Here is a 24296-nt window from a genome sequence, read left to right as displayed (position 1 = left end):
GCCCCCCAGTAACAGGTCAGCTCCACTCTAAAGGGGAGGAGCTACTTCCCAGGATCGCTGCCCAGCAACCCAGCAACCAACAGTGCTGCCCTCCTGGGGACCAAAGAAGACCTTGATCACTCTGTTGTGTGCCATGTGAGTGCTATGTCCAACAGGATGGCTGGTGGACCCAAGAAATGTTGGCCTTTGATTGGATTCAGTCTTATCTGTCTTAAAATGGTGAGTTCAACATTCCGACCTACTTGCAACTATTTAGAAAAAAAAAAAAAGACATTTATTACCTCTTTTTTTTTTTTTTGAGAGACTAGGGAGTGGGAGATCGAAAACAAAATAACCATACGAAGATTGTATATGTTTGCATGTTTGAAATTTAATGCAGTTTACTAGAGAAAGAAAACAAGATTATCATTATATTTTAAGAACAAAGATTTTTGAAAAATCTGTCAGCAGCTACTGACTTAGTTCAATAGGCAGATTCAGGGAGAAAAATGAAATAGTAATGTGATCTGCCTCCAGCCTCTAAATTCTATTTAGGATTCCTTTGTGGTAGATTTGAGTTTAGGAAATGATTTGTGCAAATAAATACTCTGTATGGATTCAAATATTGCTCACATTATGCATTAAAATGTTGTGATAAATTTATTACTGCTCTGATTTATGTTTTATGTTTCCCCAAATGGTTGTTTTCTTCATGGTTCTAATTTTTGTAAACTTTCCTTTTCAGGTTGCTTCAGCAAAAACAGGTAAAATTTTTTGAAACACAAGCTTTCCCTCCCCATATTTGATGTTAATTTCCATTGCTAATTCTTGGGCTACCCTGAAATGGAAAAGCTATACCTGGAAAAATATTTAACATCTTCTGAGCACTCACACTGTGAATCTAACTGGTAAGACAATAAATACATGGATCAAACTTAGAAATCCTCATAATATATTCCTACTGAGTACTGAGATGGATGGAAAGTCATGTAGTCATGTATTTTCTCAAATACATTTAGCCATCAGTAGAATATTATGATGATTATCATTCTAGTCAAAGAAATAAAGTTTTAAGCATAAATAGTGAAGAGTCTAATTTATATAATTTTTCCTATTTGTCTTCTGAAGAATTAGAGGAGAAAACAGAAATGTTTTTGAGTACAGGTTCAAGATTCTCTACTTTAATAAGAAAGGATTTTACACTTGTAATAGTGCATCCTTAAAACACAGAAAAAGGTAACTCAGAGCTAGAAAAAGGCTTTCCTTTAAAAAGATTTTATCATTTTTCCTAAATAAATGACTAAAGGCAAAGATAATATCTCTAGAGACCTTGCCTAGCTCCTCCATTCTAGAAATCTAAGTCCCCTGAAAGGAAATGTATATTCAATGAGATTTTGATTATCTGGAGGACCCATGTAATATTGATTATATCAACAATAAAGTCTCATGGCAATTCAACTAAAATGAGAACAATTTTTATTTATTATTTTGTCTATACCACAGGAAAGGAAGTGCAAATAAGGCAATTTAAAAATTGGGTGTTTTTTTTTAAGAATTTTTTTTTTTAATTTTAAAGTAATCTCTACACCTAATGTGGACCTTGAACTCACAACCACAAGATCAGGTGTCCCCCCGTCCCGCAAATTGGGCGTATTTAAAAAAATAAATAAATAAAATATTAAAATTTGGCATAGTTACGTATGACTGACCCATAAAATCCATGCATGTGCAATAAGTTTTCAAAAATCATCTCGTGCTTTATTTTTATTTACTTACCTTATTCTTGAGAAACCTTCAGGAGTGACCATGAAGCAATGAAAAGGAGTGGTTGGCCTGATACAAAGTAACTTTTTTTTAGAAGTGGCCTTTAGGTGGACAAAATCTAGTTCTGCGTCTCTTAGAAGGTTCCAGGACACACGGGACACACTGAGCCCTCAGAGCAGGTCCTTTTTTAGTCCCACACTCTCCACACCATTGGAGAGAAAGAACGGGGCAGGCTGAGGTGGTGCTGTTAATTGATTCAACCCGGCTTTCCAATAAATGGGATGTGTTTTATTGACATTGTAAAGGAGGTTTCCTTCTGGGTGTGTGTATTATGGTTCTCTTCCAGCTCTGAAATAGGCTCTGTATCTGTATTTGGCCACTGGGGCTGCGCAAGCTAATTTAGATCTCCGTGAGTTGGTAGAATGCACAGATGCTGAGAAGCAAAGCGTTTTACTTTTCACTGATCAGAGTGTGGTTGCTTGCAAATCTAGAGAATAAAGTTATCTCTTTCATCAAAGCAGTAAGCGGGCCAAACACAGGACTCAGAAAGAAGGAAGACTTGCTGCTAATTTCCTGAGCCTTACCCATCCCACTCGAGCTTCTCATCTCTTTAAGGGAAGCATAGTACAGAGGTGTTGATCTCTCACTGCTGTTGCTGGTCATATCCTGCCCTAGGATCACAGGCAATCTGTCTCTCCTGTGCTTACCCCAGACTCCCCCAGAATTTCACCTTCCCCGGCACTTGTCCATGGCTGTGCCATGTGGTCAGCTCTTCCAAACCCAAAACTTGCTCTTCCTGGTACACACACACACACACACATGCACACACCAGCCCTTCCCACCTTTCAAAGTGCCCTTGCACACGCTATCTTACTTAATCATTACAACAATCCTAAGACGTAGATATTTCACATCTTTTTTTATATTTTACATTTCAAAGTAAATCCTAAGATGTAAATATTAATATTCTGCATGCTCAAGGGAGAAAACGGAGGCCAGAAGAGGTTAAATGACTTGTACACGTTCCCATGCAAAAGTAAATGGCAGAGCCGGGGCTCCAACCGGGAGCTCCTGGATCCAAATCCTGTGCTGTTTCCACCTGTGTTTCATCCTGCCGACACCGCTTCACGCATTACCCCTTCTGAGCAAAGGTGCCTCTCCCAGCTCACGTCAAGGGGCCAGGTTTTGTGACGCCCTCAGGCCCCTTGGCGGGCCTGTGAGGAGATAGCCTATGTCCTGCCAGCCTTTCAGATGCCTCTCAAACCACTCTGTGAATGCAGCCAGGCCTACAGGAGAGAAGATAAACTGCGGGGACAAAGGAAAAAGGAGTTGCAAGACTTCACAAAGTTAGTTAGAGGAAAGAAGGCAAATAACACAGGACAAGTAACTGGGAGCAGAAAAGGGATGAATGTGTGGGAGGGATGAAAGTGGGGGCCCTTGCTGGGGCTTTCTTTTTTTTTAATATTTTTTTTAAAGATGTCTTTATTTACTTCAGAGAGAGAGAGAGTGCGGCCGGGCGGGGAAAAGGGAGAGGTCATTTTAAGCAGACTCCGCACAGAGGAAGGAGCTGGATGCGGGGTTCGATCCCACGACCCTGAGATCATGACCCGAGCGGAAACCAAGAGTCAGATGCTTAACTAACCGTGCCACTCATGCGCCCCTTGCTGGGGCTTTCTATCCTGCAGTGGGGGCGAGAGGACATGGATGCTTCCTGCAGAGTCACCTTATGCTTTTCCCCAGCGTATATAACTCTCATAGTTTTCTTTTGATGGCAAAGGAGACAGTCCTGGGTGATGTTCAAGGAATGTCTGGCCAGTGCACAGTGGAGACTTTGTTCGATCTTGCAGCATGGTTATTTCTGAGTCGCTGCCAAAGCCAACTCTCTGGGCTATTGGTGCAGAAAGAGAAGATTGTCTGTGTCATGCACACTGGGATTCGGCCAGTGGGGGTCTGCTGGGGGGAGGGAGTTGATACTGGTAAATCACACGTGTGGTCTGTATTTACTTCTTCTCCTCTTTGCCCTATAGAATTTCATATATAGGGGTTTTCCCCAACAAATGCAGTATCATTGAACAGAAAAGGCTGAGTTCCAAACTTAAACCAGCCATTTTTATGTGATCTTTCCTTCCACTTGGACCTCTTATACCCAGGGCATTCTCTGTGTCTGTGGATTTTTGCAATATAGTAAATCTTCTCACCATGCTGTATCACCTTCCCCTGCCCCAAAGTGTAGGAATGTATACACTCTTGACAAAGCATTCATATCCCTCAGACAGACCATGGCCTGGCCCAAATGAGGGGCCACAGCGTCTCATTCTTATGCTGAGGCAGATGTTTTGATGAAGAAGGGGAGAATAAAGTTTATTTTTATTTTATGTGGAAGAATCTAAAAATGGTTCTACTCTGATAATATGGAAGTACAATGGAGCAATCCTAAAACAACTCAATTCTCCCTCTTCTTCCATTTAGTTTTTTTTTTTTTTTAAGATTTTATTTATTTATTTGACAGAGAGAGAGCAAGAGAGGGAACACCAGCAGGGGGAGTGGGAGAGGAAGAAGCAGGCCTCCCACTGAGCAGGGAGCCCAACGCAGGACTCGATCCCAGGACCCCAGGACCACGACCCAAGCCGAAGGCAGATGCTTAACCATCTGAGCCACCCAGGCACCCCCCTTCTTCCATTTAGTTTAAAAACCCTGTGGGAAATGTGCAAGTGCATGGGATGGAGACACAGCCACAGCGGGGGTGGGACCCTGGCCATCGGGAGGAGGGAGTGCAGGATGGGTGAGGGGCAGGGAGGGGACACTGGCTGTGGCAGAGCAGGCCTGGGAATTCAGGAGTGCCAAGCCAGAGGAGAAGCCTCTAGAATAAAGCCCCTCGGTGACTCTCTCCTTTCTCTCAGAGTTCCTTCCCACAATCACATCCCACTCTTTTTTTTAAGTAGGCTCCACGCCCAATGTAGGGCTCGAACTCACAACCCTGAGATCAAGGCTTGTGTGCTCCACCAACTGAGCCAGGCAGGGGCCCCACCCTTTTAGCCCCACTCTGATTTAACTCTTTGAGAAGTACAAAAAGTGCAAAATATACTAGAGGCAACTGGGAAAAATCTCTTTTTGAAATCCTTTTCCTGAATGAGAGGTTTGAGCTTTCTGGCTCTCTTCTGGAGAATAGCTCTGCCTTTCTTTTTCTCTGTTTTGTCTCGATCCTGAAGGGCAAGGGTGCCTGGCTGACTCAGTCTGTAGAGCATGGGACTCCTGATCTTGGGGTTGTGAGTTCGAGCCCCATGTTGGGTGTAGAGATTATTTAAAAATACAATCTTTTTAAAAAAATTATTTTTTTTTTTAATTTATTTGACAGAGAGAGAGACAGCGAGAGAGGGAACACAAGCAGGGGGAGTGGGAGAGGGAGAAGCAGGCTTCCCCGCCAAGCAGGGAGTCCAACGCGGGGCTCGATCCCAGGACCCTGGGATCATGACCTGAGCCAAAGGCAGATGCTTAACAACTGAGCCACCCAGGTGCCCCAAAAATAAAATCTTTTTTTAAAAAGATTTATTTATTTACTTATTTAGAGGGAGAGCTAGAGAGAGTGCAAGCAGGGGGAGGGCAGAGGAAAAGAGAGAGAGAGAGAATCTCAAGCAGACTCCCGGCTGAGCATGGAGCCTGGTGCAGGGCTTAATCCCAGGACCCTGAGATCATGACCTGAGCTGAAACCAAGAGTTGGACGCTTAACCGACTGCACCACCCAGGTGCCCCTAAAAATGAAATCTTTTTAAAAAAAGAAAATGAGGGCAAAGTTTATGTCTAAAGGATGACATGAAAATGATTTAGTCTGAGAAGTAAAATGATGAAGAAATAATCTTCATAGGTATCCTAGCTAATGTACCACTTCAAAATCTCTTACAACGGGCACCTGGGTGGCTCAGTTGGTTAGGCGTCTGGCTCTTGATTTCCATCAGGTCATGATATCAGGATTGTGAGATGGAACCCTGTGCGGGGCTCATGCTCAGCGTGGAGTCCACTTGAGATTCTCTCCCTCCCTCTGCCCCACCCCCCACTCGAGCTCTCTCTCCCCCTTCTAAAATAAATAAATACATAAATACATAAAATCTTCAAAATCTCTTTCAGCTCCTGAAATACCCACTATTGATCAGGCCTATTCCAAAATCAGCGACAGTATCACTGTGGAATGGGCCACAGTGCCAGGGGCCACCAGTTACCTCCTCATGGCTGAAGATGGAGACACTGTCATTGAAACCATGGTGGCCAATTCCCCAGGCACTGTGACAGGCCTGAAGGCTGCGACCTTGTACCAACTCACTGTCAGATCCATCAGTGCCACTGGGAGAAGCCAGGCATCACCTCCGAAGCAGGCAAAGACAGGTAGCAGGATGCTTATCCTCTGTTGAGCTATCGTTTGTGACCTGGATCACTTATAGGGAGGCTTCAAGTACATGATATAATTTTGTGCCGGGGCGCCTGGGGGGCTCAGTCGTTAAGCGTCTGCCTTCGGCTCGGGTCACGATCCCGGGGTCCTGGGATCGAGTCCCGCATCGGGCTCCCTGCTCTGCGGGAAACCTGCTTCTCCCTCTCCCTCTGCTTGTGTTCCCTCTCTCGCTGTGTCTCTCTCTGTCAAATAAATAAACAAAATCTTGGGGCACCTGGGTGGTTCAGTCGTTAGGCGTCTGCCTTAGGCTCAGGTCATGATCCCAGGGTCCTGGGATCGAGTCCCGCATCGGGCTCCCGGCTCAGCGGGAAGCCTGCTTCTCCCTCTCCCACTCCCCCTGCTTGTGTTCCCTCTCTCGCTGTGTCTCTCTCTGTCAAATAAATAAAATCTTCAAAAAATAATAATAATAATAATAATTTTGTGTCATGTGAGTGCCTATGATTCAGGGCCCAGAGGCGAAAGCCACCAAATGATGTTTTTGGCAATTCAGGTATCTGTGGGGGAGGTGGTATTTAAATTCCAGATGCTTTGGAAAATAAAACCCATTTCTGGGTATCTTTAAGAACACCCCTGCTTTTAAATCTCTGAAAAAGGGATTTCTGTTTTTAACCTCAGTTATCCATAAAGACCATGCTAAATAAAGAACACATAGAAGGGATTTTGCTACATTTTGACTTACTTAAAATGAACACATTTAGAGTTTGTCATCAGCATTACTTAAATTGAGTTGAGAGAGTTGTACCTAGGCATATTTCCAAAAGGTTGTGTGCACATTAAAATATTATAAACCACCATTTCCCCCATTGAGTTATACTATAATTACAGGGATGTTTTATATAATTTCTTACAAACCTCCAGTTGAAAGTAATGCCTAATAGTAGAGTTTTTCTGTTCCCCATTCCTCTGCCGAGTCTTTTATGATTAATTTACATTTAGATAACCATTATTTAATGGGACTCTGCTGTAAACCCTTCAAAGCAAATAATTATTTCATAACATGGATGATCAACTTCAAATTACTTATTCCTAAATTTCAATTGTCCTCCATTGCAAACACATGCGTTCTTGTCCTCGTAGTGTTGGCTGCACCGATTCTAGAAGTAAGCTCTCCAAGTCCAGACTCTATCCTTGTGCAGTGGGAAGCTGTATACATGGCAATCGGATTCTCTGTGTCCATCATGCGAGCGAATGGTTTGGGTAGAATATGGAAAGAGAATACCACAAGCACCTCCTTGACGTTTACCAGTTTAGAAGCTGGGACTCTCTACACCATAAAGGCCTACGCATGGAATGCCAATGGAACACCTGGGGATGACTCTACCTGCAATCAGAGAACAAGTAAGGACTTCCCAGCGCAGCCCCCAGCAACCTCCCTTTTGATGAATGAGAGGGGCTCTGCATTGTAGCCATCAGGAGTGGCGTTAGGGCTGACTGTTCCTCCTCGGTGGTTTAAATGCTGACTGCATGTATAAAGACGTGCTGCTCAGCATACACAGAGCGTGGCTTCTCCCTCCCTGAGAGCCAACTTACTTTCAAGCATACACATTCAGTATCACACAGCAGATGATTTGTGGCAGGCTTACCAGTTTCCCATACCCTTTCTAGGTTCAGACCAACAGCGTAAACAAAAAGAATTGGGACAAACAGGAATTCATTTATTCAGTAGACATTTAGTGAGTGGGTGCCAACTTTGAGTGGGCATTGTTCTAGAGATCCAGCAGCAAACGAAACAAAGTTCCTGTTGTTACGGTACTTAATGCTGTGGCGGGAATCAGAGGTTCAGATATATTTCCCAAAACCTCAACTTGGACCTGAGGTCAACATGGGGTTTCCCATCACCTCCCCTCCAGTTGAAGGTTGAGAAGCTGGAGCATGGTGTGTGTTCTCTCCCCATCCCACGGCAGGGGTGCCCCAACCAAGGGATCCCACTTCCTAAGTGGAAGCCCACACTGCATTGCTGGAGCAAGCTAAAAGAATGAGAAGGAGAGAGAGAGGGAAGGAGGGAGATTTTTTTCCTTCTCTCAAGGCAGAGTAAGCCATCCACTGACAATATGGTCTAGTAGATGCTAGACTCTCACCAACCAGATAAGCTATTTCATCCCTTGGAGAGGACCAAGGAAAGGGTGGAAAGAAACCAGAAATGTTGTCTCCAACATTTCCTAAGTTTGGAGGGGAGAGGAAGCCCCATGGTCTATGGGTCAAGACAGAAATTCAGGGAGAAAAGGGTTTGCCTTTTATAATACTTCTCTCTGGTGAAATCCTAGTAAGGTGGCCCACAGGTGATTCAGGATGGGCCCGGGGAGTCAGGATGTCTGTGATAAACCAGTATCCCTGGGCCTTTTCCTAGACGTTCATTCATTCTTTCTTTCCACAAACAATGATCAAGGGCCCACTATGTGCTGGACGTAGTTTAGCTGATGAGGAAACAAAAAAGCATAATCCCTACACTCAGAGAACTGAGTGTGTCTTGGGAGAGACCAATGTATAAATCAGTGGTTACAGTTCCATGTAATAAGAGCTTTGAGAGAAGGATTTGCAGGCACAGAGCAGCTCGGGAGGAAGCCTCTCCATCTGACTGGGGACAGGGACAGCCTTCTCCGACAAGTGACTATTTTCTTTAAGTCTTCCTCTTCATTTGTTTCCATGTTTTAAAATTGTGTAAGGTTTATTTATTTATTTATTTATTTAGATTTTATTCATTTATTTGTCAGAGAGAGAGAGAGCACAAGCAGGGGGGTGGCAGGCAGAGGCAGAGGGAGAAGCAGGTTCCCTGCTGAGCAAGGATCCCGATGCGGGGCTCGATCCCAGGACCCTGGGATCATGACCTGAGCCAAAGGCAGACGCTTAACCGACTGAGCCACCCAGGCATCGCAATATTGTGTAAAGTTTAGATTTAGCCTTTCTATTAGTTTGCGAGGGCTGTCGTAACAAAGTACCTCAAACCGACTTAAACATCAAAAATGTATTGTCTCCCAGTTTTGGAAGCCAGAAGTCCGAAATCAAAGTGTCGGCATAGTTGGCTCCTTCAGGGCTGTGAGGGAAGGATCTGTTCCAGGCCTTTCTCCTTGGCTTGTAGAAGGCACCCTTCACAGTCACATGGCATTCCCCCTGAAAGTGTATGCCTGGGTACAGACTTCCTCTTTTTATTATTTTATTTTTATTTATTTATTTTTATGAAGTGCTTCATGATTTTGCATGTCATCCTTGTGCAGGGGCCATGCTAATCCATATCATTCCAATTTTAGTATATTTGCTGCTGAAGTGAGGACAAAATTAACTGTCTTTATAAGGACACCAGTCATATTGGATAGGGCCCACCCTAATGATCTCATCTACCTAATAGCATCTACTATGACCTGTTTTCAAATAAGATGACAGTTGGAGGCACTAGGGGTTAAGACTTTGACATGTGAGTTTTGAGAGGACTCAGTTCAGCCCCTAACAGCCCCCGACTACTCTACTCATTTTTCCTCCTTCTCTCATGCCCCATGAGGGAAGGGCAGGTTGTCCTAAAATGCTGCAGGTGACCCTTACTAGCCTTGGGCCCAGAATTACCCCAGAGCAGATCTGCATCTGCAGCTAAGCTCACCATGAAACAGGGGAAGGGTCCTGTGAAGATGGCCTATTGGGGGAACATGACAGAGCATGAGTTGAGCCTGTTTCCTCGAATGGGGCCTTCCCTGGGTCCAGAAGGTCCTGCTTTCTGCTCATATGCTATGCATGGAGATCGCGAATGCCTGCCAGGTGGGCCTCATTACAGCACAGATTCTGGAGAACTGAGGCCAATTTCTCTCCTTCCAGCCCAAGAGGACACTCCTCAAGCTTTTTCAAGAGGACAACCCTGAAAAAAAGGAAGGCATATTTCTGAGGATGTAGAAGGAAGTGTTTTTGGAGATACTAAAATGACTGTCTCAATGTGTGACCATCACACTTGATACGTTCCTTCCTGCCCTTTGATTTAGAATGGAATGAAAGTCTGCTCTTCTAGAAACAGTTATAACCTAAAAGTTTTTACAGAAAAAGTCTTAGCAGGTGTCAAAACTATAGAAGGGAGGGGTGTCTGGCTGGCTCAGTTGGTAGAGCATATGACTCCTGATCTTGGGGTTGTAAGTTTGAGCCCCAAGTTGGGTGTAGAGACTAATCTATAGTCAGGTAAGTGGCCAACTCTTGATTTTGCCTCAGGTCATGATCTCAGGGTCATGGGATGGAGCCCCACATCAGGCTCCACTCTCAGCGGGGAGTCTGCTTGAGATTCTCTCCCTCTGCCCCTCCCCCCCCCCACTAGCACTCTTTCTCTGTCTCTCTAAAAGAAATAAATAAATCTTTAAGAAATAAAGAAAAAATAAAAAGTAAAGAAGGGACGTTGTTGAAGCCCAATCCGTTCAGCTTCATCAATCAATAATAGAATATTTGACCTACCACTTAGTAATAACACACCCACATGGCCCTTTTGGCCCTACACATTTATAATTTCATTTAATTATTCAATCACTTGTTGTGCTGTGCATTCACTGATTCATTCATTCAAATTATGCTTATTTACCATCTATATGTGCTAGGGACTGATCTTACTAGATCCATTTTACAGACGATAAAAAAAATTAAATAACAGAGTAAATACCATGGCCAAGGTCACATAGCTAGTCATGAGTTTGCACAGTCAATGGCAGATGCGTTACCCTAAATCCCAACGTTATGCTCTAAACACTAGCAATTCTCCTTCTATCATGGTGCCTCATCCTCCAAGCTCTGCAATGTTGGTTGTTAGGCCAGATCTTACTTGGGTTCTTGAGGCTACTGCAAAATCGTAATTGTTTCTCAAAAATCTAGGTCCTCGGGCTCCTGCCAGCATTCAAGTCTCTTTTGACAGTGGGACTCTGAAGGCCTCTGTTTCATGGGCCCCAGCAGAAGGAGCTTTCAACTATACCGTGATGGCTTGGAGCGACTCTTCAGAGCTGAGCTGCCGTACAACTCTCAACACCTGTACCATCTCCTCGCTCCAGTGTGGGACTGAGTACCTCATTTCACTTTTAGCAAGTAATGATGCTGGGTCTAGCAAATCCACTTCCGCAGAGGCCCTGAAAACTGGTACGTAAACAAGTGTGAGATCACCGTGGGGCTGGCGACCCAGGGCGATGGCAAGAAGGGAAACAAAGAATCACCTGGTGATGTTCCAGAACACTCTGGAAGCAGTGAACATAAAAGCCTGGTCCGAATGAAAGCATTGAATTGGACATTCTCATGAGTTTTAGTAATGTGATAGTGACAGCAGATATCCGGCATTGGAAATAGCACTTCTTCGAAAATTGGTAGGAGTCCAGGCTCCTATTCTAGTCTATCAGTAATTGATTTCCCGTATCCTTTGTGAAGTTGTACAGAGTCTAAGCTCCAGGTGGAGTGATACACAACTCTAACTGTGCAGTACAGAGAGCGGCCTCTTCCTTAGCTCATGCTTCACAGACCTAGGCCTGGTGGGAGGTATTTTTTAAGATAAAGACGGGTGGTCTATAATTCTTAGTATGTGTTTAAATATCTTCCCATTTTCATCTTATCAGAGAAATAAAGACTTACATATGTGGAGGTTTACTCGTCTAGTTAAAGACATCTGTATGTTTTGGTGATGGGAACTAGCATTGATGACCTTCTACGTACCAGGCGCTATAAGTACTTTATTTTACCTAATTTTCATGACACCTCAATGAAGTAGGCTCTATTGTCTCCTTTTTCAGATAGAACAACTTTAGGTCCGAGAAGTGAAGTAATTTTTCCAAAGGCATACCAATAATAAGTGCTAGAGCTAGGATTCAAGCCCAGGATTGCCTGATTTTCATCCTCTAAGCCAAAGAAAATGTAGATAATCACAGTAATGTTCATTTTACCCAACAGCCAGAACTATATCACTCTAAGCATAAAAGGCTTCTGAACAGAGAGGAAAAGAGCCATCCCCAAGCTGATGCACTGTGTTTCTCAGGGAAAAAGTACAGCCAAGCTCTCAGATCCACGGTTTCTTATGGTTCTTAAATTAAGGTCACTGATAGCACACCTAGTGATTTGGCTTCTCTTTTGACAGCTATAATTTACTCTGGATGGCACATTGGAAATGGTTATGAGGTCAGGATAGCTGAGCGTGAAGGAAGAGATAAGAATACACTTTCGAAAGCGCAGCAGATCCAAGTTAGTCATTTCATGCAGGAGAGAACCATGCAGTGTTTCCCAATCCTGGATGTACATTAAGAGAATCTGGGGAGTTTTTTAAAAATCCACCCAAGACCAATGAAATCGGAGCTGCTGGGAATGGAGTCTGGGTCTGACTAGTTTGTAAAAGTGCCTCAGTTAATTCTAATGTGCAGCCGGGGTAAAGCACCATGGAAGGAATCCTGCACATTTACGGTCGGGAGACACCACTGCACGTCGTGTAGAACAATCAGTCAGGATCATGGGCATGGCCCACACTGATCAATAAAAGAACTATGTTTAGAAAGTGCTATGTGTTTCCTGGGTTCCAGAATTGTGAAATTTATTTTAGGAAGACTGCCACTAGAGATGGCTAAAATCTTAAAAGCGTAGAGAACAAGCTTCCTTTGAATTCCTTCCTTCACGCTGTGCTGATCCTGGCATTGCCTTCACACGGAACCGCGGCGGTATTAACCAAGGGGATCCGTGCCTACTTCTGACATGGTCTAGCATGTACCGTGTGCGATAAGTTTTACAACACATGAGAACGTCTCGTTGCTGTGCATGTGCTATTTGATTTATTCCTTGTCCGTTGCCTGTGGTATCCCGGACAATTGCAAAGATGCAAAGGAAATCTCCTGCAGGACTCTCATAGCTGTTCATTATGTACCATTTCCTAGTTGCTTGTGCCCCTGGAAGAGTGACCATCCGAGAAGATCCTCCAGGCCACCTGTCTGTGGCTTGGTCCGAAGTAGATCTGGGCGATTACTACGTGGCCTTTGTGAAGAGTGATGATGGCTTGGAAGTCCACTGCAACACATCCCTCACCCAGTGCAATTTCTTATCTGAATGTGGCTTCACTTACTTTATCAGTGTTTTTGCCTATAACAAGGCAGGGCAGAGTCCTCTGGGCGATGTGTTCAATTACACCACAGGTGAGTTGCACTTGATGCTTGTAAAGGGAGTGCTGAGGTCACTAAACTCTGCAGCAGCATAGATCACCTATTGCACTAATTGACTTACATAGACTACCTGGGCTCTCACATTCTCTCCCCGATCAGGCACTCCTAAGCCTTGACAAGAATGCAAGGCTTAGGAGTGAAAAGAGAGCAAAGAATATAGTCGTTCACACCTGCTCTGAGAAATTAAAACCTCCACCAAGATCTACTCAGTGTTCAGCCCCCTGTGCAGGGTGCCGAAGGGGATGCAGTCCTCCCGTCTCAGGAGTTCACTCTTTCCCCAAGACCCAAAACCGGAGATGCAATTGCAAAGGCATGGTGTGGAAGGCTCTGCAGCAGGACACCTGTGTTTAAGGCCTAACTTGACCACTAACTCATTTGTAAAATGAAGATAATGACGTTTACCTTGTTAGTTTCTTAGTATACTCCACCGCAAAATGGGACAAACAATGGGAGCATGAATATGAAAAGGTCTTTGAATGTGGTCAAGCACAGCGCAAAGTATTTTTATTAGCATCCTTATTACTGTTAGTCTCCTCCACTAGGCTTGAATCTTCTCTAGAGCAGGGACTGTTTTATTTACCTCTTCATCCTCAGTGCTTATCGTAGTGTGATCAGCCTATAGGAGAGCCTTGATTTCTGAAGAATGAATGGAGCGAGTGACTTGAAATTAACCATGCTGACAAATAAGAACACTATAATATCATTACGTACATAACACTACTAGCTGGATTACAATGAATTTTACCAAGATGAAGGAATCAAATAATTGGTGCTTTTGGAATATGGGTTAAGGGCTACCAATCAAGTCTCAAGAGCATAGGAGGGCTTTCCAGAAGGAGTGGCCTTGACCTGGATATTGAAAGGTGGATGGAATGTAGGTGGGGCAAGGGCATCCTAGAGAAAGTTCAAGCTGAGTTAGACATTTGTCAGAATTCATCCATGACATGATATAGGGTTTCTTCTAAGATCTACTAATACAATCATGCTTCCCCCTCCTCCAGCCATCAGTTTTATCTGGTTAGTGTCAGGAAAGACTGATAGGATCCAGAAGCTAGACCAGGTATGATTTTTCTCATGCAGAAGAGGGAAACAACATTCCAGTAGAGGGTTAGCAGCCTTTGAGGCATAGGGAAATGAGAGCATATGTGGAGTGGGGAATTGAGAAGACTGGTGTGAGGGTGCCTGGGTGATTCAGATGGTTAAGCGTCTGCCTTCAGCTCAGGTTATGATCCCAGGGTCCTGGGATCAAGTCCCGCATTAGGCTCCCTGCTCAGTGGGGAGTCTGCTTCTCTCTCTCCCTCTACCCCTCCTTCCTGCTCGTGCTCTCTCTCTCTCTCGCTCACTGTCTCTCTCTCTTGCTCTCTCGCTCTCTCTCAAATAAATAGAACCTTAAAAAAAAGAGAGAGAGAAGAAAGAAGATTGGTGTGGCAGGCGATGGGGAGGCACAGCTCAACATGTAGACTGGATGCAGCTTGTAATGACCTTGGACGTCACATGCATAGGGGAATTATCCTCTATTTAGTGGGTGTTAGGCCAAGATCAGAGCTGGAAAGACCTGTAGGAGATTCTCTCTCTCTCTCTCTTTTTTTTTTTTTTTTGAGAGGGAGAGGGAGGGGAGGGAGAGAGGGAGAGGGAGAGAGAGACTCTTCCCCCCACTTTGGATTTTATTTTATTTTATTTTATTTTATTAACATATAATGTATTATTTGTTTCAGGGGTACAGGTCTGTGATTCATCAGTGTTATACAATTCACAGCGCTCACCAAAGCACATACCCTCCCCAATGTCCATCCCCCAGCCACCCCATCCCTCCCACCCCCTCCACTCCAGCAACACTCAGTTTGTTTCCTGAGGTTAAGAGTCTCTTATGGTTTGTCTCCCGGAGAGAGAATCTTAAGCAGGCTCCACACCCAGGCTGGAGCCCAACGCCAGGCTCGATCTCATGACACTGAGATCATGACCTGAGCCAAAATCAAGACTCTGACGCCTAACTGACTGAGCCACCCAGGCGCCCTGTGGAGATTCTTGCGGCAATTTAGAGAGTGCTGGCAGAGGCTCTGGGCACCGGGAGGTCGGGTCCCTCTGACATCATTGCTCCTTTACTGACCTCCATTCTCTCTCTGCTCCTGTTTCCAGCTCCCTGTTGTCCTACCGACATCAACCCTGTGTTGGTGTCCAGTGACAGAGTAGAGATCGTCTGGTCTCCTGTCCGCGGTGCTGAACTTTATGAAACCAAGGCTGTAGATGGGTTCACCGTGGCTGAATGCAATGACACCGCTCCTACTTGCACCCTCTCAGCTCTAGAGTGCGACACCAAGTACAACATCACAGTCTACTCCTTCAACGAAGTCCGGGGCAGCAATATGTCCTGTACTTCCCAATTTATAACCACAGGTATGAGGCAGCTAGGACTTCCTTCACTGACCTTTGAACAATTCACCCCAGCTACGCCCCTCGGGATGGGCACTCAGTAAGAACTGTAAAGCCACTCTGTGGGGACCATTAGAGCCCCTGTCTTACTACAGAGAGGCCGAAGAGAAGGTAGAAGAGGGGAAGTGGGAAGAAAAGAAAACCAAAAAGGAGGTCATGGGAAGAGTGGAAGGTTTCCCCAGTGATGACTTCAGCCATTCAGTTCCTCTGACTTTGGGGGGGCTTATCCGTATTCACACGATGAAGGTTAAGCCCACAAATATTTGTTTTTCTTTCTTTTTTTAGAGAGGGAGAGAGAAAGAGAGAGAGCGAGCTAGTAGGGGGGAGGGGCAGAGGGAGAGGGAGAGAGAGAGTCTTAAGCAGGCTCCACACCTAGCTCAGAGCCCCACACGGGGCTTGATCTCACAGCCCTGAGATCATGACCTGAGCCTAAATCAAGAGTTGGACGCATCTGAAGATCCAATAAAAAAAGTTCAGATTGCCCATAAACTTCCCAAGTTGAAGGATATAAAAATAAATTTCCACTCTTTAATTAAGAAAAAAAAAAGAGTTGGATGCTGGGTGCCTGGGTGGCTCAATCGGTTAAGTGTCTGCCTTCAACTCAGGTTGTGATCTCGGGGTCCTGAGATCAAGCCCCGTGTCATGCTCCCTGCTCAGCGGGGGGGTCTGCTTCGCCCTCTCCCTCTGCCCCTCCCCCCTGCTTGTGCGCTCTCTCTCTCTCTCTCAAATAAATAAATAAAATCTTAAAAAAAACAACAACACAGAGTTGGACACTTAACCGACTGAGCCACCCAGGCGCCTCAAGACCCCAAATGTTTGTCTTAATTGCTTTTGCTTTTGGAGTTCAAAATGCCTCTTAACCTTTTCTAGTGAGTCTGACGCTATAGGAAGCTAATACCATGTTTCCCCACAAAGGCTCTAGGGCTCTGTCCTCCGTGCTTGGTCTGGTTGAAAGTAGTGATGATCTCATTTGGGGGAAAGATCAGTTTTCGATCAAATGGCACACCTGATATTTCTGACTCACACTGTTCCAATGAATAAACTCTCTTAGCTCCTTGCAGTCCTGAGATAAAAAGCGTTTCGAAGGATGCATTCTCCACAATTAACGTGCACTGGCGACCCACCAATGATGATGCCACTTACACGGTGACAGCCCAGGGGGAGACAGGGCTGTTTTCGTGCAGCAGCAGGGGAGAGTCCTGCGCCATGGCGGGCTTGCCCTGTGGCTCGGTGTTCTCCATCACCGCGGTGGCCGAGACACAGGCCGGCCGGAGCCTGCCCAGCTACAGCGTGCCCCTAGAAACAGGTCGGTAGCAGCCTCCAGCCTGAATGTTGACTTCAGTGTGGTCCTTAGATACTGTTCTAAGACGTGAACTCTCTCATTTGATCTTCCCGGAGTGTGACAGAAATACGTTAAACTCATAAACAGCCCCAGTCTCAGAAAATAAGATTTGCAACCCTGGGACACGGTTTCTGTAAAAATGTCATCAGAAGACTCTAATATAGTCATATGCTGACCTCAGAGGAGGGGTACATGGACTCTACAAAACATGCGTTTGAATTCATACTCCTCCGTGACATAACCTCCCAAAATAGCTAGCAAGCGGCCAAATGAGCTGGCTTATTTTTTATTTCTTTGGCTCAGCCCTTTCAAATCTTTCTGTAGAAAATGCTTTCTGAGTTTCAGTTTTCTAACTGGTAAAAGGGGGATCATGGGTTCCTGGGAGGGGGCACGGCATGGGGCGGGGTGTGAATGTTAATGCTGCAAGCACTTAGCAAGGTGCCTGATACAGAGTAAGAGCTTGGTAAGAGCATGCTGTTCCTGCTTCATACTGCTGGGTGTAAGGCAAATTTAGCAAATTACTTAAAGCCTTTGGACATTATTTTCTCTTATGTACAAAGGATGGCACTTTGGACTATAAAAGTTGGAACATAAAAAGCAGCAGAACAGAGACAATGCCCAATATTCAGGAAGATCCTAGATAACCTATATCCTGAATCATGGGCCCCTGAAAAATTGAGAATTGGCTGTGATATTTTTGGTGGCTAAAAATACTACAAGCTTTTATATCAATAATGCACTATGAAATGCATGAAAAAGGCAAAATACATTTAATTATAAAGGCTGTAAAATGTTACATTGAGAGAAGAGGTGAATGCAGCCATTGCTTTGAAATTTGCAACTGAGGTCGCTAAGGTTGGGGAACAGCAAAGGATTTCTTCCTTATTCTGAAAAAAATTGGAGCTCACATTACCCACAGCTAGTTAGTGCTCCACCTTCTTGAGAAAAGCACCCCCTATGTACACTTGATGTTAAGTAACGTATCTGAGGGAATGAGATTTTGCTTAACAAAATGAGATTTTGCTTAACAATGGAAGGTTTGAGAAATTTAGGATATTGAATGAAATACAGACAAAATACCATTCTTGGTTGTTTTCCACAATAAATCCCCAATTCTTTCTCTTTTTCCCCATCTAAGCGCCATGCTGTCCAGCTGGTCTGACAGTAACTCAGGTCACCCAGTCGGTAATCAATGTGAGCTGGACTGTTGGGACCGGGGCCCAAACCTATGTGACAGTTCTGGAGTCGCACACCGGACAGGCGAAGTGTCTCACCCATCAAAACCAGTGCCTCCTGGGATGCATCTCCTGTGGCGTCAATTACACGGTGGCATTAAAAGCGATTAGTGCCACTGGGTTGACTGCAGACTGCACCTACCAAAGTTATTCCTCCAGTAAGTGACTTCTAAACCCCAGCTCTGGAGTACCAGTAAGGATTTTGACTATTATAAATCCAGACACATGCCCCTCCTTCTCATCTAAAAAGATGCTACCTCTCCAGCTAGCTAGCTTTATCAATTTAGATTACTTTCTAAAATGTTTACAGTTTTGGGACGCCTGGGTGGCTCAGTCGGTTCAGCGGCTGCCTTCAGCCAAGGTCATGGTCCCAGGGTCCTGGGATCGAGCCCCACATCGGGCTCCTTGCTCAGCAGGGAGCCTGCTTCTCCCTCTCTCTCCCTCTGCTTGTGCTCTTTCTGTCAAATAAATAAAATCTTAAAAAAAAATAAAATAAAATGTTTACAGTTTTCCTCTTCACTTAGAACCTCAAAGCTTCAGGGGCTTCTGTCGGTGGTTGGTGAATCGATTCCCTTGGTAACACAGTTCAGGTATATTTTTCCCGAAGGGAGGACCGATTTTTGTATGGCACGGTTCCCCGCAGCACAGAGTAACTCAGTCTGTCAGAGTTTTCAGAGAGCATTGAGGTCACCCATTCTGTTTGGCTTGAATTCTTTTCTTCTCATTATATTATGCTACTACCTCTCTCTTCTAAACCACGCCAGTCCCTTCTCTGGTTTCTTATTTCAACAGGCTAAAAGAGCACCGTCTACTGACAGTTTGGGATCTTGTTCTTCACAAAGACCAAATCATTAGGGAGTAGCAGGGGGAGGAAGAAGTGGTACAGGGTTGGCAAATAAGATTCTCTTGTATGATTCTGGCCCACTGAAGTGGCTGCTTGGAACACTGTTTTGGAAAAGAAACAAGAAAAGGAATGGAAAGGAAAAAGAAAAGAAGAGAAAAGAAAACTCCTAAAAATGCCTTTTTAACGAGAAAGAGTACAATGATCAGTTAGTTGTATCTGCCCCAGGGCATGGAATGGGAGAGCTGAAATATAATTTTGCCACCCCAGGGGCAGTAGAAAGAGTCTTCAACCAGGGCCTAAGGACGTGGCTTCTTATAAGCTACGTTGCCTTATCTTCCCTGACCCTGTTTCCTCAATGGTAAGAGAAATAGTAATAACTATAATATGAAAGCATTTATAACATGCTATACACAAGTAAGCTGTTTCATACTTTCTTTGGATCCCCTTTTTTCCATTAGATTTGCTACCTAAATTCTAACCCTGATATCCAGTTCTGGGAATATGGCCCACTGCTTATCTTCACATGTAAAAAAAAACTTTTTTTTTTTTAAAGGAAAGACTAAATCCAATGAACCTGATTATCTATAACTGAATTTTTTAATCATTATACAACAACATTTTTATCTTAGTTACTGAGTAACCCACCATTTGGTGCCCTGCTTGACACACAATGTGTGACCTGCTCAAGGCATTTAGAAAAGAAAAAAAGAAGGACCTAGTGAGCTCGCATGGACAAAGTGTGGATGAGCAAAGCCTGGTCACTGGACCGCTGTGTAAGTGACTGCTTCCCAGGTGTCATGCTACTCAGCTAGCAAAATAGGTCTTTCCAATTAAAGCTGAATGCAGTTAATTTAAATCCAATCCCGCTAAAGTCGTATGGAACTAGGGCACTATGAAAGCTCTAGACAAGGATCCTGTGCATTTGACTCACATAGTTTGAGATGCAATATGTATCTGCCAAGTGGGGACTTTTGGACTCACCACTGTTGTCTATTAAAAATGCATGGCCCACCTCACCAGTACATGGATTTCTAATCATGGAAAGAACCTGAGTACCCCTTCAAAGAATGCTCTAATCCTATATTATTTAGGTTACTTATATTCTTTCCCCATAGTAATAAGGGCCACGTTTATCTGATGGTGGAGTAAGTGATTTGTGTCTGTTTGTTTTCATCCTTCAGGTGCCTGCTGCCCTTTGGGAGTGAAATTATACAGGCTGGGCCCTAATGGCATTCGGATCTACTGGCAAGCCTCCAGGGGCTCTGTCAATTACAGCACTGACCTCCATGGTTCCAAAGGCATTTTCACGTGCGCCCCAAGCGCTGGCCTCAGTTTTTGTGATGTCACCGAGATACCCTGTGGGGATGTATATACCGTGATGGTCTCACCAGTTGCTGAGACAGGACTGAAGCTTACTTTCTGCCCCCAAAAAATATATTCAGGTAGATCAAGTTACAACCCTTTATTTAAAACTAACTCTGAACTCAGTCTGTGAGTTAAGACTCAGAGCAATCACACTTATTTGCTATGTAGGAAGGTCAAAAAGGTGGGAACTTTTGACATCCTGCGGGTGGATTCTGGCTATGGGGACCTCAAGCTTCTTTGGAATTGTGATGCTTTCTTATGTGATTCGGAGACACTCCTCTCTCAGCTGTCCCTTTCTTTTTCAGAAAACGGACCAGATGCTTGCTGTTTAAATAGTAAAGCAGATTTAAAATGATCTTCTGCTTTGAGATTTCGGAATAGATTTTTAACATAGTCTCAGAGATAATGAAAGACACCCTGAAATATTGGAAATTAAGAGACTTGAATCTTTGTTTGCACAAGTTCAGACTTATGACTGAGGAGAAGTCGGAGGATCAGGAAAAAAATGAATTTATAAATCATAAGCTAGGTTTGGAAATATGAGTGGGCAGGCAGTCTGTGATCACAAAACAAGACTGTCAGCAACTGCCATCTCACCAGAGCTGGTGGAGAAACATTAGCAGTTCTCCTGCTCTGTATACCAGCTCCTTCTGCTACCTTGCCCAGGGCACAGTCATATATTTTTTCATACATTTCTAAAAAAAATTTTTAAAGAAAAGAGATGATAAGGCCCTAGAATTTTATAGGTGATCACAGGAAGAGGAATAAGTATGGGCTCAGAAATCTTTACTGATGGGGCACCTGGGTGGCTCAGTCGGTTGGGCATCTGCCTTCAGCTCAGGTCATGATCCCGGGGTCCTGGGATCGAGTCCCACATCGGGCTCCCTGCTCAGCGGGGAGCCTGCTTCTCCCCCTGCCCTTCCCCCTACTCGTGCTTTCTTTCTCTCTCTCAAATAAATAAATAAATCTTTTAAAAAAAGAAATCTTTACTGATAACCAGAATCTAAAATTACCAATTATGTGTAGGTGACAAGAAGACGCAAGTGGCCCCTGGACAGAACCAGGCCAGCTCCTCTTGCTGGTGTTCTTGCTGCCCTTGGCTGCCATGCTCTGATTCCTTGTTTTTTCATTATCTTGTCCACAGGACAAGCTGGCCCAAAGTACTGCCCTATGGGAAGGGATAGGAATAGCTTCTTGGGGTGAGGATCAGCTCTTCAGGAAAAAGAGACTTTTGCTCAATAACAGTGCTTCATTATATCTGCATTATGTTTTATAGTTTATCAAGTGTTTTCACATTCGGTATCTCATTGAATGTTCAAAATAACTCTATGGTTAGGTTCAACAAATTTTATTATCTCCGATTTATAAATGAAAAAACCAAAGTTTCCAGGCTCCCATATCTCTATCTATAACCCTTCATTTATTTATTTGTCAGAGAGAGGGAAAGCACAAGTGGAGGAGGGGCAGAGGGAGAAGCAGACTCCCCACTGAGCAGGGAGGCCGATGCAGGGCTCCATCCCAGGACCCTGGGATCATGACCTGAGCCGAAGGCAGACGCTTAACCGACTAAGCCACCCAGGCATCCCAACACTTCTCTTCTAACCCCTAAATTCATATTCCTATACCTCTACCTGGAGGTGCCCCAGGCACTTCAACTCCTCAGGGCCAAAGGGAACTCCTGATCTTTTCCTGCAATTTCTAATCTTCCTCCCGGCATCCTTATTTCGGGTATGAGAGCTGGAAACCAGCTTCCCTCTCCCTCACCCTCCATATCTCAGGGGTCTCCAAGTCCTGTCCTGTTCACTTCATGATGGTTTTTTTTTTTAACTTTTTAAGTAATCTCTGCACCCAACATGGGGTTCAAACTCACAACCCCAAATTCAAGGGTCACATGCTCTTCCAACTGAGCCAGCCAAGCACCCCCTATGATGGTTTTTATTTATTTTTTTCAAAGATTTTTTTATTTATTTGAGAGCGAGAGAGAGAGAGAGAGAGAGCAGATGAAGAGGGGGAGGGGCAGAGAGAATTAGACTCCCCGCTGAGCAGGGAGCCCGATGGGGGGCTCAATCCCAGGACCCTAAGGTCATGACCTGAGCCAAAGGCAGCCGCTAGACCAACTGAGCCACCCAGTCACCCCTCATGATGGCTTTTAAATCCAAATTCTCTTCTCTCTCCTACACCTACAGTTATATGATAGGTCCTCACCACTTCTACCCTAGAATACTTGTCTTCCTGAGCTCATGCCAGCCTCCATACTATTACCAGAGTTGTCATTCCAGGACACTGATCTGATTGTGTTTCTTCTATGCTTCAGAGTCCTCAAAGTGTTCCATTGCCCAATAGGATAAAAGTCAGTACTTTGAGCGTGGCATTCAAGGCTCCTCCTAGTTTGTCTGTAGTTGGTCTTCCTACACCTGCATTGTGCAATAGATATTTAATGCGAGCCATGTATGAAAAGATTTAAATTTTCTAGTACCCACATTAAAAAAATTAAAAATAGGGGTGCCTGGGTGGCTCAATCGGTTAAGTGTCTGCCTTTGGCTCAGGTCATGATCATTCACACACATCTGCCCTCACCACACACATATTCCATGCCGTATCATGCTTCTGAGCTCATGCAGTACTCTCCTCTTTGCCTGGAATTTCACCTCCACCAAGGGAACTCCACCAGCACAAATCTCCTCTCCTCTGTGAAGTCTTCTCCAATTCCTAGAGGCTGATTTCATCTTCTTGCTCCCTCCTTTATGACCCCATATGACCCGCATCTTTACCACACCATATGACTGTGAGTTGAAAATATGTTACTTTCCCTAATAAATGGTCATCTCTGGACTCTCGACACATAGCACATAATTATCACCCAGTATATTTTAAATTAAAAAATTAATGAATTAATGAGTTTTCTGTGTTTGCCTATGATCCTACAGCCAGTATGTTAGCCACCAGAAGTCCCTGTTAGCTAGAGCTCTAATACCCTCTGGTGGGATGCCATCTCAAGGCTGCCATCATTCCACTTTAGTTAAGGATTGGGTGTCTAGACTCAAGTTAGGGAATCCATCTCTCTGGTAAAAACCAGGTGTCTGGGGAAATGTTTTGGTTTTGTTTTTTGGGTTTCCTTTTTTCAATATCAGTGATGCCTTCCTTTGATAGTTAGGACAATACTATAAATGATACTAATGACTATTATTTATTGAGGGTATGTGCCTGGCACTAGCCTGAGGGCTTTACATATACTAACTCAGTTGATCCCTGTAACCACCTTATGAGGTTGGCATTCTAATTCTTCCCACTTTACAGATAAACTAAAACACAGAAAAGTGAAGTGACTTCCCCAAGTCATACTGCTGGTAGCTATCTCCTCTTATCACTCAAGCTGGTTCTTATTCATTCTTTGGTTGACTAACCCATTATTCTTTAAGTTATATCTTCACCATCTTTTTAAAAAATATCTTCACCATCTTATGTATGTCAGTTAATACGTTTTAAATGCTTTTGTTGTTATTCATTCCAGTAACCTGCTCTGGAAGTACACTTGGAATGGGTAAGTCATTTTTCTCATGGATAATATAGAAGAGAATTTTTGTTGTTGCTCTTTCAGGTGATGTAATGAAGTAGGAATCAAAGCTGACTCGGTGATGTGAGAGGTTCTTGGCCTCCCCTCCCACAACTTTTCTCCCCTACTAGAATACCTCCCCTCAGATTCCGCCAGTTGAGATGGATTCCTTTGCAGTCGGAAGTCTTTTCAGTCTCCTAGGGTCCC

At 44.3% G+C, this 24296-nt stretch overlaps 1 protein-coding gene and 1 pseudogene across 1 annotated transcript; one reads left to right on the top strand and one right to left on the bottom strand.

The window, feature by feature from the left end:
• The first annotated feature begins 156 nt into the window (after nt 1–156).
• Nucleotides 157–20872, top strand: FNDC7 (fibronectin type III domain containing 7). Its single transcript, XM_035017887.1, has 10 exons — nt 157–219; nt 725–743; nt 5866–6120; nt 7262–7522; nt 11015–11272; nt 13039–13293; nt 15457–15714; nt 16802–17056; nt 18231–18485; nt 20353–20872. The coding sequence occupies exons 1-10, from the start codon at nt 157–159 to the stop codon at nt 20664–20666; spliced, it is 2193 nt and encodes a 730-aa protein (XP_034873778.1). The 3' UTR covers nt 20667–20872.
• On the bottom strand, nt 9352–9449 carry LOC118020442 (annotated as a pseudogene).
• Nucleotides 20873–24296: the final 3424 nt, after the last annotated feature.

This window comes from Mirounga leonina, unplaced genomic scaffold (assembly GCF_011800145.1).
Source record: "Mirounga leonina isolate KUSES-001 unplaced genomic scaffold, KU_Mleo_1.0 Mir_173, whole genome shotgun sequence".
NCBI classification, from domain to species: Eukaryota; Metazoa; Chordata; class Mammalia; order Carnivora; family Phocidae; genus Mirounga; species Mirounga leonina.
This window is presented reverse-complemented; position numbering and strand designations above follow the sequence as displayed.